General features: G+C 51.4%; 2 protein-coding genes across 2 annotated transcripts; one reads left to right on the top strand and one right to left on the bottom strand.

The window, feature by feature from the left end:
• Positions 1 to 10265: 10265 nt before the first annotated feature.
• On the bottom strand, positions 10266 to 11399 carry QC762_301910 (uncharacterized protein; the record flags this gene model as incomplete). Its single annotated transcript, XM_062888489.1, has 1 exon — positions 10266 to 11399. One exon carries the CDS (start codon positions 11397 to 11399, stop codon positions 10266 to 10268), a length of 1134 nt encoding a protein of 377 aa, XP_062744354.1.
• Positions 11400 to 12142: 743 nt separating this feature from the next.
• Positions 12143 to 13835, top strand: QC762_301920 (uncharacterized protein; the record flags this gene model as incomplete). The annotated part of the gene is made up of 2 exons (XM_062888490.1): positions 12143 to 13610; positions 13672 to 13835. 2 exons carry the CDS (start codon positions 12143 to 12145, stop codon positions 13833 to 13835), a joined length of 1632 nt encoding a protein of 543 aa, XP_062744355.1.
• Positions 13836 to 13931: the final 96 nt, after the last annotated feature.

Here is a 13931-nt window from a genome sequence, read left to right on the forward strand (position 1 = left end):
GCCTTGATGGTTGGAAATTCGAGTTTTAATAAGCGCTGACTGTGAGGTAGCCTCCCGAGGGTTGTGTGGCGTTTGAGAGACCCAAGGTAGTGCCGTGGTTGGGCTCGAGGCTGGGGGTGTTGGAGTCCGAATGCGCACATCTAGCTTAGATATCACCCTCTCTGGGTCGTACAGCACAAGGCCGGCTCCGGCAAAACCACCCTGGATATTCTTTTCTGTGATCGAAGCAAAAAACGCTTCTCTAAATGCACAAAGAAACTCCAACTTGCTGATGTGTGTGATGTTCATCCGCATCAACTGCTCAATTTGGCGGCTGTATGCCTTCTTCAATGGCGCAAAACAGCCAATATCCAATGGCTGACGTATATGGGAGGAGTGCGGAGGCATACATAGTGTAATAATGTTGTGCTCCCGGCAGTAGGTTTCGAATTCTTCGGAGTGGTGGCTCTCGTGGCCGTCAAGGATTAACAGCCGATATTTGCCCTTCGTACGAGATGCCGTGTAGAAATCGAAGTGACGAATCCAATCCATGCCTTTCTCATTGGTAGTCCAGCCATTATCGGTTGTTGCAATACGCCAGGTGGCCGGAAGGCTGCACTCTTGATACTAATTGGCAAGATGATATTGCCCGGCCAAGATAATGAATGGTGGGATAGCCCAACCCAGAGCATTTACGCCCTGAATAACCGTAGCCCACTCACGATTGCCAGGCTGGGCCTGTTTGGCCTTGCCACGGCCATCAGAAGTTGTAACTACCATGCCCGCGAAGATAATACCCATCATAAACCCAGTCTCGTCGAAGTTATAGACATCGTCATCTACGATACCGTATTTGGCTTTAGTGTTCCGTACGAGGGTAAACCACTCGCTAATAACCTTTGGATCCTCGCATTTGGCCCTCTGGTAGTCATATTTACGCGTAAAACGCGCCCGAAGTTCTGGCTGGCGCTTGACGAAGTTATGAGCCCATTGTTACGTCCCAAGCGTAATACCCCTATACAGGAACCACTGGGTGGTACCCGAGGTGCTGGGCACCTCAGCCAATCATTGGGCCAGGGATGGAAAGACCCACAAGCCCCCGTGCAACCAATCAGGAGTTGCTCAGTCTGATCAGTGGCCAAGACCACTGAGCACACTGAGCAAGGTACAAAGATACTTCAGAAATATATGTAGACAGCTTGACATAAATAGGGGGGAGCGCCGGGCGCTCCCCGTATCGAGGAATCTGATTCCTCATGCAAGCAATTCAAGTTCATTTGTCTACAATCTACTTTCAGTAGCTCTTTGTTAGAACAACCTGTTGTTGACAGTGAACCCGTGTCTGAGACGCTTGTCACAACCTTCGATCATCCTGTCATATTCACCTTCGGCGTACTGCCTTGCAGTCTGTATCCATTCCTGGTGCAGGTTGTAACACGTTGCTTGCATGACCAAGATCGAACGTTGTGCTCAGACATAACGAACACCAATCGCCATGGCTTCCGCTGCCCCCAATCCCTCCGTTGGACATGACCGTCTCACTGGAGACGATGACGTCTCTCTTGGAGATGCCCCCGCCGTCGAAAAGACAACCCCTCCCGCTGAGAATGACAACGCCGCTTCCGACGAAGAAGATTATGACTTCAATGATGTCGCAAACAAACTCGACGCCCTCGCCAAGAAACTTCTCAGCATGGAGACGGCCATCAAGAGCAAAAATGATCTCCAGGATCTCAAGGATGAGGTCAAGCGCCTGCAAACCACCGTCCGAAGTACGACGCGCGACAATACCCCCAAGATAGCCGCCAAGGTCGGCAAGCCTCCCGTCTTCACCGGAAGTAAACAGGAGCTCCCGCCCTGGTTGTCACATGTCAGGACCAACCTACGTCTGTACGGCATCACCGACCCCGAGTCACAACTCCTATATGCCGCCAGTTTCCTTGGAGGAGACCCCAAGCAGTGGTTTGATGGAATCCTCAGGAACTACTTCGAGTACGCGGAGGATGAACGCGAACCCCTCACGCAGAAACTCTTCGGTATGGGATTGGTCAAGTTCGAGGAAGAAATCAAGAAGATGTACGGCGAACCCGATGAGGAAAAGGCAGCCGAGGATCGTCTCGAACGACTTGTGCAGACTGCCTCAGCCTCGACGTACGCGACACTCTTTCGCCGAGACGCATTCAGGGTCAACTGGGCCGATGCCGCTCTGAAGAACAAATTTTACAGAGGCTTGAAGCCCAAGGTCAAGGACGAACTCATTAAGGAAGACCGACACGCACTTACCCTCGACGAATACATCAACAAAGCCATTGTCATCGACAACCGACTCTATGAGCGATCCATGGAAGACAAAGGAGTCTATCGCAACCCTCAGGTTCCCAAGGCCAACATCAAAAAGAAGTACGAACACAAGAGCACTTCATGGGGAACACACTCAGGACCCATGGACATCGGAGCAGCACAGCACGGTAGAGGCCAACAACGAAAGTACGGCGACAAACCCAAGGATAAGTCCAAGGTCAAATGCTTCAATTGTGACAAGATGGGACACTTTGCACGAGAATGTCGTTCACCGAAGAAATTCAAACCGGTACCTGAAGCCAAATCAGTTCAGTTCGCGGACACCGACCGCGTCGTCAGGATGATACATCGCGAAGACGACGACCCCCTCCACCGGCCGATGATGGACGCCGCGATGGGAAACCTCATGTCGCACATGCCCACAGGAACGACTCAAGAACAACTCGCCGACATGATGGATCACGCCTAACCCCGCTCAAAAGCCCAGTTTTGAGAGAACTTCCACGACCAACGATCAAAACGAAAACTCATTAGCAAGAAGCGATTGTCCGTTGGATGGAGCCGAGTGGGTAAGAAGATGTGAGAGAACCGCAGAAACCGGAGTCTCCACCGACGACGACTATACAGAGTCAGAACCAGAACCAGAGGATGAACCCATCACCCTTTGGGACATGAGCAACAATGCAGACTGGTGGGTGACAGCCAAGGACTGGAACGAGCGTTTCGAGAGACCAGGACGACCAGTGGTCTACGGGGAAGACACCCCACCGAGCACACCAAGGCAGAACCTCACCCAGACGACGTACCTCTTGCTATACCCTGCCACGAACTACACGACTCAGTTGCATGGTTTGACTGCATTTACGACTACTGCAGAGTCCATTATCGATTCAAGGTTTACCACGAGGTATTCCCTTCCAGACGAGATAACGACCCCATCTTGCAAGTACACAAGGCAGGATCGGAGGAGGATTGGAATTATACCACAACAACGGAAGGAAAATACACACTTGTTGTGGAAAACATGGTCCCCACAGGATGTTGGGACAAGGATGCTTTGGATCTCGAGGACTGTGAACACGTTTGGTGCGCCCGTCACCGCCGCGCAAAGGCAAGAGACTGGCACCGACAGAAGAGCCAAGCAAGGGTCAGGAAGAAGGCCAACAAGAAAGTCACTCGGTCAAAGGGGTACCCAGGAAGAGACCTCCCATATGATGCCTATGGAGAATACGGAACATTGGAAGAACTCGCCAACGAGTATTTGGGACCCGATTTCCGCAGACGACTAGAACAACAGTACCTCGAGCGACACGAGATGTTCTATTACACCACTAGAGAATCAGGACTGGAGTCAGACGCCGTGAATTTGGCAAGCGACTACCACTTACGACAGAAAGCGTGGGAAAGACAATGTTCGGGACCATCCGATTTTACCAGAGTCCCACGTACGGGAACGGCCAACGGGCCTCCCCAGGCCCCAGTGGAACAAACTAATTCCACGACGACGGATCACAACTCGCATCAGGAGGCCGCGAGCCGGATCCAAGAAAAGACCTCCATGGTGGCACTACGAGACAGTTGCCGGAGCCACAGTGTTAGGAAACCAAAGTGCCCTGACAGTAGTAGTTCGATGGACAAACTCCAAAGGAAAGGAGTATCGAGCAGTTGCAGTGATCGACTCAGGGAGTTCGATCAACATCGTCAACCCCTCGTTCGTGAACAAGACGAGGATGCCGTGGGTCATGAAGAAAACACCATACAGAATGAGGACCTACGAAGGGCAAACGGCCAGTTATGATGGAGGAATCAGTTCACGGGAAACGACACTCTTGATCACGGTGGACGACGACCCGCAGGAAGTGGACTTCGATATCCTGCCAACCGGACCCAAGTGTGACATGATCTTGGGACATCCGTGGTTGAAGAAGTACAACCCGGATATAGACTGGGAGAATGGCCATCTCAACTCCAGGCTTGACACCAGACGGGTGAACAGAGCTGAACTGGATAGAGCTCCCAGGTGCCCAGAGGGACAAGAGAGCCCCTGCGAGCATACGAGACATACGAGCCACGACGAGCCGATGTCAACTGACAGAGGAAGTACCAAGGAAGGACCCTCGCACACCAGAGAACCAGAAGGTTGGGTGATGTATGTCAGACCAGAGAAGCTAGAGGAAGACCCGAGTGACGACTCGAGGCACAAGCCTCCCAAGGAAAAGGAGGACCTCAGCAACATTCCGAAAGAATACCACAGTTTTACAGTCTTCAGACACAAGATGAAGGACGAGCTCCCCAAGAGAACCTCTTTCGACCACGAGATCCGATTGAAGGAAGGAGCAAAGTTACGATACCACAAAGCATATCACCTAGGTCCACGACAGGACAAAGCCTTACAAGAGTACATCAAGGAGAACCTACCAAAGGGGTTTATCAGAGAATCACAAAGCGAAGCAGCTTACCCCATTTTATTCGTGCCTAAGAAAGGAACGACAGATTTAAGGCTTGTGGTCGATTATCGACAACTCAACGAGGAAACGATCAAGAATAGGTATCCGCTGCCGCTTATCAGGGAGATGAAGGACCGACTGGCAGGCGCCCAATGGTTCAGTCGACTGGATCTTCCGATGGCCTTTGGCCACATCCGGATTAAGGAAGGGGATGAATGGAAAACAGCTTTCAGGACTCGCTACGGACACTTTGAGTACCAAGTCATGCCATTTGGACTCACTAACGCCCCTGCGACATTCCAAAGCATGATTGACCACACCCTGCGCCCATATCTGGATCGATTCGCCTTTGTATACCTAGACGACATCTTGATCTATTCGAAGACCCTCAAAGAACACAGACAGCACGTACGACAGATCTTACAAACACTGCAGGATGCAGGACTCTCGGTGAACCCACGAAAAAGCGAATTCCACGTGCAGAAGACAGTCTTTTGGGATTCGAAATTACACCAGGAGAGATCCGCATGGAACCAGCTAAGATCACGGCAGTCCGGGACTGGCCGACACCAACAAACCAGAAGGAAGTTAGGATGTTCATTGGATTCATCAACTTCTACAGATCATTCATCAAAGGATTTGGGAAAATTGCAAAACCGTTGCACGAGTTGACCGGCGAAGGAACACCATTTAAGTGGAAACAACAACAACAAGACGCCTTCGACCAACTCAAGGACGCTATCAGCAGCGAACCCGTACTACGAATGCCAGACTTCAGCAGACCATTCTATGTCGAGACCGATGCGTCAGACTTTGCTATTGGAGCAGAGCTCTATCAATACTTTAACGACGGCCGACACCCGGTAGGATTTGTCTCAAAAAGATTTCTGGACCAGCACTCAACTACCCAATCCACGACAAGGAACTCATGGCCATCATCGAGGCATTTGACGAATGGAGACCATATCTCAGTGGGACTGAGGAACCAGTGGATGTATTCACAGACCACCGGAATTTGAAGTACTTCGTCACGAAGGAACTAAGTCCAAGACAAGTACGATGGGCAGAATTCCTTGCCCCTTCAACTTCCGCATCCACTATGTCAAAGGAAAAGAGAACGCTAGAGCAGACGCGCTCAGCAGAAGACCAGACCACAAGGGTAACGAAAAGATCGATGCAGCCCCCTCTTTAAAGAAAAAAAAGACGGAACACTGGAACACGCCATCCAGATCTGGGAAGACTGCACAAGAACCTATCACACGAAATGGGAAGATTACGAGTTCCAAGCCAAACGACAAGACGTCGATGAGGATGAGATACAGGAACTAGGTCTACGGGCCGGGCCCGACGACAACGACCCAGTATGGTACAACGACAAGGCCTACGTACCAGCAGACAAGAGACGAGCGTGTGTCACGAAACTCCACAGCGACAAACTCGGAGGACACCCAGGTATCAGAAAAACGCTCGAACGCGTACAACAGCACTACGCATTTCCAGGAATGAAAAGGATCGTGGAAGAAGCGGTAAGAGAATGTGAGATATGTATCAAGAGCAAAGCAGCAAGACACAAACCCTACGGACTTCTCGAACCCCTTCCCACAGCAGAACGAGCGTGGGGATCCATCTCCATGGACTTCATCACCAAACTCCCCAGCTCAACGGTACCAGATGGAACCAACACCAAGTACGACGCCATCTGGGTAGTGGTTGACAGACTCACCAAGTGGGCATACTTCATTCCTTTCAGAGAAACCACTACGGCAGAACAGCTCGCCTACCTATTCGAACGGAACATCGTGAGCCAACATGGACTGCCAGATGACATCACTTCGGACAGAGACAAACTCTTCACCTCTAAGTTTTGGCAAGCCCTGATGAAACGACTAGACGTCAAGTCAAAACTCTCGACAGCGTTCCACCCCCAGACAGATGGACAGACCGAACGACTCAACCAAGTCATTGAACAATACCTTCGGTGCTACATCAACTTCGAACAGGACAACTGGGTTGACCTGTTACCAACCGCTCAGTTAGCATACAACTCGAGCAACACAGAGACAACGAACGTCTCACCATTCTTTGCCAACTACGGATTCCAACCCGAGTTACGACAGGGACCAACAGCAGAGGTACCACGTGCAGCGATCCACGCAGGACGATTGCAGGAGATGCACAACATGTTGAAAGAAACACTCGAAGTTGTCAGGGAACGAATGCGCACCCACTACGACAAACATAGGGTCGAGGGACCTCCCCTCGAGGAGGGAGATAAAGTGTTTCTTCTCACACGCAATCTTCACACGAAACGACCAAGCAAGAAACTGGATTTCAAGAAGATCGGGCCATTCAAGATCAAGAAAAAAAGATCTCAACATCTAACTACGAATTATCCCTTCCCGATTCCATGCGAGTACGAACCAAAGTATTCCACATTTCCCTTCTTGAACCAGCCCCAAAGAAAGCAAAACTCGAGACACGGCTCGAGGTGGTCGACGACGAAGAAGAATTTGACGTCGAGAATATCCTGATTCACGAATCAGCAACAACGAACTCCAATATCTCGTCAAATGGCTGGATTACGGACCAGAGTCTAACTCGTGGGAACCTGTCGACTTCCTGGACTGCCCGGAGAAGCTCCAGCAGTTTCACCGACAGAACCCAGACCGACCTGGGATAAAAGATTTGGATCCAACGACGACCAGTCGACACCCGAGAAATCAAGGTTACCAGCGTCCCCAAAGGACAACAGGGAACGATCGACCTCTGCGACTGGGAACTCCGATTCCCGAGTAACAGCAGGATTAGCAACCTCCGCCTGCTCCCCTGCTTCCTCTTCCCGCAACAGAGTGTATTCCCGAGAAAATGCCTCACCCGCCTTCAACTGCAGTGCGCGAGACTGAGCCTCCAGACGAAGGAGCTTCGAAAGCGTCTCTTCCTTCTCCTGGTCTAAGCGCCGTTTCTCTTCAAGAAGACCACGAAGCACCGACGAGGGCTCACCATAAATATTGCAAGAATTCGCCCCCGCTTGCAGACAATTCTGACAAGACAAGCTACGGTCGGCAGCCTTACAGTTTGTAAGCCGCAGCCGCTTACAACGAGAACAATCGACGGGCATGGCGAAACCGAAAGTATTAGCGTAATCAACAAGGGAATAACGACGTTCGGTAGAAGATCGCGGTTGCGACTTCTTTCTTTGAGTTTTTTGATAATTCTTCTGCACCCTGTTAGCAGGCATTTTAGAAAAGGATGAAAGGGAAAACTTACAGTCACAACGACAATTTCCTAGCGTCAAGGGTCTTCGAGGCGAAGACCAGGGAGGAGAGGAAACGTGTTACGTCCCAAGCGTAATACCCCTATACAGGAACCACTGGGTGGTACCCGAGGTGCTGGGCACCTCAGCCAATCATTGGGCCAGGGATGGAAAGACCCACAAGCCCCGTGCAACCAATCAGGAGTTGCTCAGTCTGATCAGTGGCCAAGACCACTGAGCACACTGAGCAAGGTACAAAGATACTTCAGAAATATATGTAGACAGCTTGACATAAATAGGGGGGAGCGCCGGGCGCTCCCCGTATCGAGGAATCTGATTCCTCATGCAAGCAATTCAAGTTCATTTGTCTACAATCTACTTTCAGTAGCTCTTTGTTAGAACAACCTGTTGTTGACAGTGAACCCGTGTCTGAGACGCTTGTCACAACCTTCGATCATCCTGTCATATTCACCTTCGGCGTACTGCCTTGCAGTCTGTATCCATTCCTGGTGCAGGTTGTAACACCCATCGTACGCCAACAGGAGGCGCGTCGCGTTCGCGTAGCATTCGGTTGGCCATATCTTCTACGTACGAAAGCCGGGGATGGAATGCACGTGCAGATAGCTCAATTATATATTGAACAATCGTTTTCTCTTCCAAATCCGTGAGTTTGCGCGAGTTGGCTGGAATATCGTGTCTTGCAGGTCGGCCATTATACTGGTCGCGGAGGGTACCATAAGGTATAGAATAAAGCTTGGCTGCAGCCCGAAGGCTTAAAGAAGGTTTGTTTTTAAGAGCTTCGATAGCCAAAATAACCTTGGCTTCATTTGAAGAAGAATCCATTTTTGGTGGTGGAGGAAATTGTTGTCAAAGGAGAAGAACGCATATCTTATAAAAAGTGGTCGGCTCGCTTATCCGGTCGGCTCGCTTATCACGCACGTTAGTAAAGAAGACACTGTGGATTATCTACAGTGCTCGCTGCACTACTCCCACGACTCCCCCGGAGCAAAGAAAGTTAAAAATGCGAGGCAGAATCAGTCATCTCCATGTCTCTGGCTCTGATCATCCAATTCTTTGGTGATTCCCTATCCCTATGCCACGGTTTCTCGTGACATGGCAGAGAGATATCCATCAACAAGGCAAAAAAGGGGTTTGTCAAAAAATTTTCTCACTGGATCCCGATGACAGTGTTCAAAAGGTCTCTTGATACCTCCTTGCCTGAGCAGAAGGTTGATATTTGACAGCCGGAGACCAGAAGAAACAATAGAGAGAGGCGTCACCAGCATCCCTCGAAAGCTTACCTGCTCTGTAAGCCTCACCACCGGCACATTTTTGATCAATTCAAGTAGCACGAATGGTGAGCGATCGAAGACAACTTACTGCATCGAATCTTAAGCAGAGCTCCAGCAGTAGGTGCGTAACCATAGTGTGATGCAAACGGTCGTTTTCGCCGTCCAAAGCATCGTGGTACATGAGTAGCCCGTTGATAGACTTCTCGGCCTCCTTGTCAGTGAAGTCTCCGATGCCGAGAAGATACTCAAGCCAATCTTCCCGATCACTTTTGATCGCTTGATTGACGAGGCTGTCATCGTATTCAAATGGAACATCCGTGACATTGGGACGGGTGCGCTCGATGTCAATGATCCCGACCATGTGTTTGTTGGCGAGAGCCAGATTGAGCTGATCTTCGGCTGACAAATAATGGGATTGGAGCAGAAGCCGGATGATGTGTTGAGCTTGCTGAGAGGAATCCAATGTACCGGTTGTCGGCATTGACTCGGTGTTGATGGCCATACTGACCAGATGAGACAGGTATATGAGATAATATAGCGTTGATGGTGTTCTGGTGCTTTGTTGGTATGTGTGTATTGATGATGAATGAAGTTGGATGGCCTAGAAGTAAGGTCTGAAGCTGGGAGGTGGATTTCAATTACTGAAATATGCTTCTACCGATAGCATTGTTAAGTCACAAGTCCTTTTTTCATCCTGAAACATACATGTGGCGTGTTTTCGTGATGGATACCCAGTTTCAGAAAATACAAATAACAGCAAGACAGTCCTGTAGGTAGAATCGTATGTCTTTGTTGCTTCTACAAAATGACTTCGTCCCCGGCTATAGACATGTCTTTTTTTCAAAAACAGAGATTTGATGGCCAACAGAAACAGCGCCTTTTCCCAGCCATGCCCAAAACACCAAGCTGGCCAGGTTCTGTACAAAATGATATCCCGACAGGCATAATACATGCGCCGCTCGATCCATCTTTGATCAAGCAAGCCGGTCATCTTCAACCCGACTTGCCACGCAAGAGAGCCGTTGCAAGGGTTGCAGGCTGTTCCAAGATGACAGCTGGACCAGCAATGACCGACTCCTTTGTGGGCGCCCCCTGTCGATCCGCAACGCACGCAACGATGACCCCCTTGGTCTCAAAGTTGCGAGGGATAGTCACCCAGATCTCCTCGCGGGGCCAGTGACGCGTGTTAATGGGAACACTGATACTGGCCGTTGCATGAAAGAACACGGCATAATACTGGATGCGCTTGTTGAAGTAGGGCTGGTTACGTGGGTCGTCAAAGTGCAGACTGATCCTCGAGCCTGGCGTCAGGCTCACAGTGTCCTTCCCAGCCGAAAGGGCCGGCAGCCGTTGTCGGTTGTGGGGAAATTCCGGGTTCTCACGCGGACAGCTTCCAGGGACAATGAATGCATTGGTGGAGTCCAGAATTTCACCGGCGAAAGGGAAGATGGTGTCGGATGGACCGCCGAATGGATCTGCCTTCCAAATGTCCAGCAGCGCCCACACCTCGTGGCGGGTCTCAACCTCGGCGATGGCCAACATGGCTCCTTTGTTGAAGTCGAGCTTGGGAAGCTGCACCAGACCTGTAAGGAAGGCCATGCTGGAAATCTCAAGTACCGTCATCAGCGCCATATACCCAACGGGCTCAGTAAAGGGGAACCGATATTGGCAACGACCGGGCTTGATGGAGGTCGGCGAGATTTGGTTCTGGAAGATGCGCAGATGGCCGGCCTCGTTATTGCGGATCTCCATCAGGCGCCTATACGTGGTGTTGGGCATCCCCGCCTTGACGAAATCTTGTGGGGTGAAGGCCTCAATGCCTTGCTGATAAAACTCAAAGATTAGCCATTCGGCCGACAAGAGGTTCTGCCAAACCCAGTCATCAACACCAGGGGGCCCTTTCTGGGTTGGGAAGATTGGATCCGAAATGTTGCCTGGGAAGGGTCTATCGGTGCCCCAGTAATAATTGTAAAGATCTGACTGGCCTGGAATGGGGCCGTATGTGGGATCCGCCAGTCTCTGAGCTTCTCCGGAATAATGAGGCGGTACCAGAGAAGCCGGGGCTGCTCTCACATGGTCGCAAAAGAGCGTCACTGCCCATGCCAGGAGGGGGGATTTGACGGCCATAATGCCGAGAAGTACCGAATCTGAATCTAGGACTTGATTGTTTTGAAGAACCTGAAGGTTGAGGCTGAACTGGGAAGATATTATATGAAGACAAACGGGGGCTGATCCCAGCACGCGATCAACTTGTTTCGAAGGTAAAGATGACAGACAGGAGGCGGTCTTTTGAGATCCGAGGGAATTGAAACTACTCACGGAACGGGCCCAAGAACACCCAAGAAAATCCGGCTCAAAACCATCCGGTACGCGACTCATTCCGTCTGCGCACCGGGAGGAAGACTACAAGTAAAACGTGCGGTAAACTAGGAACGTGGTGTTTTCACATTGAAGCTGCCTCAAAGCCACTCACAACCGGGCGAACCTTGAGTAAGTAGTCGGTGCGATGAAAGATTCTCGGGTCGGAGTCTTGGGTAACGGTTGCAGTTAAAGAAGGAAGCAGATTGGGACGATCCCTCATCAATTGCCGCCGGCCTTGCGTATTGCGACCGACGATGCACCGGCGTATACCAGTATTCTCTCGGATATTGCTGAAAAAGTCATTGAAAACCTGGATCAAGGCGCCGTGGGTGACGACCTTCCCTCCACGGAATATTAACGGCTGACCGAGCATTCGGGACTGTCTCCAAGCTCCGGGATCCTGTCGCACTACATCAAGAGAGGAGACGGTTTTCGTGAGCAATGCTTTTCTTGAACCTCTCACTCTTCTGTTGACTTATACCTACCCTGCGTTTCACCTTTCTGTTATCATGTTCCTGTTTGCCCTCGCAGTGGCAGCGGCTATTTGCGTGTTCCAGCTTGCTCACTCTCTCCAGAGAAAGAAATCTGTCCGACGGCGAAATGATGAAGAAGCAGCTCGGTTGGGATGCAGCCCCGCTTGCGTGATGCCCACCAAGGGGTTCTTGGGGTTCGGCCGGCTTGTTGAGAGTGTCAAGGCCACCAAGGCCGACAGAGGTCCCCAGTACGTCGTCGAGGCCATCGACCAGGAGATGGGCAAAGATGTGCACACCTGTGTGGTCCCGATTGCCGACTACGAGCTTATCGTGACCCGCGATCCCGCCAACGTCCAGGCCATGCTCGCCAGCAAGGCCCCCGACTGGGATGTTGGGGAGCAGAGAAATGCTAGTTGGAAACCGCTTTTTGGCTCCGGCGTCTTCACCAGTAGAGGCGAAGCCTGGAAGCACTCCCGTGCTCTGGTGCGACCTCAGTTCACCAAAGACCAGATCAACGACCTTGCTTTGATCGAGCGCCATGTCCAGCAGTTGTTCTCTGCCATTGACAGATCATACGGAGCCGGTGAGAAGGGATGGACCGCCAGTTTCGACCTGCAGCCCCTTTTTTACAACATGACCCTGGACATCACCACCGAGCTTATTTATGGGTACTCGGTTCATTCTCAGAACCCATCGGAGCGGGTTGAGTTGCCCGTTATCCCTGGGTATGAACCTCCCGACCGGGAGAATATCGGCACCCACATGGACGCCGGGAAGGCCTGGGTAGAGACACGAGGAGCCCTCTGGAAATACCGCTGGCTGCTGCCGACCAGGGAGTTCAACGCCCACTGCGCAGCTGTGCATAAATACGCCGAGTGGTTTGTGCAGTTGAGGCTCCAGCGCGGAGACAAGTATTTGGCCGGGATTCAGTCCGAGACTGGGCTCACCTCCCCGGGTCGCTACATCCTCTTAGATGAGCTTGCAAAGCTAACACAGGACCCCGTTGAGCTGCGCAGCCAGACACTCAACATCCTTACTGCCGGTCGAGACACCACAGCTTCCCTAATTGGATGGGTTTTCTACTTCCTGGCACGCCATCAGGTTGTCTTCAACAAGCTGCGAGAGCAAATTCTACAACAGTTTGGTCCATACCACCCATCCCAACCGAGCGGCATCGAGTTCAAAGAGCTGCGAGACTCCATCCCATACATCAACTCGGTCGTCAATGAGGCCCTTCGCATGGCGCCTGTCATCCCGCTCAATGAAAGAGTAGCCGTCCGGGACACGGTTTTGCCGCGGGGCGGCGGGGACGACGGCAACGACCCCATGTTTGTGCCGAAGGGAACGCAGGTCCTCATCCCAACTTACGCCATGACGAGGAGGGATGATATCTGGGGCCCTGACGTGAATCAATTCCGACCTGAAAGGTGGGAGGAGAATGGAGGCCGCAAATTCGGCTTCGAGTTCATTCCATTTGGCGGCGGTATCCGTCAGTGTTTGGGTCGTGAGTATTCGCCCCTCCCGTGGAGGTTGGCTCAGAAGAACCTGGACTGACAGAAAGACAGAACAATTTGCGCGAACGAAAACCGCATATGTTATTGTGAGATTACTGCAGCGATACGACAAGATCGAGAACGCGCAAGAGCCAGCCGATGCCCCTATGAGGTTCCACCATACCATCGAAAACAGAAGCGGGAGCGGTGTGCAGGTCAGGCTGCACGAGGCATGATTTGGCGTGTGTTTGTAGTATCGCTCTGCGAATAATTTATGGCGTCCTGGTTTTGAAGCATGTTGATGATCAGGTTTGTGATAAGGCTGTTCGCCA

This window comes from Podospora pseudocomata, chromosome 3, assembly GCF_035222375.1.
Source record: "Podospora pseudocomata strain CBS 415.72m chromosome 3, whole genome shotgun sequence".
NCBI lineage: Eukaryota > Fungi > Ascomycota > Sordariomycetes > Sordariales > Podosporaceae > Podospora > Podospora pseudocomata.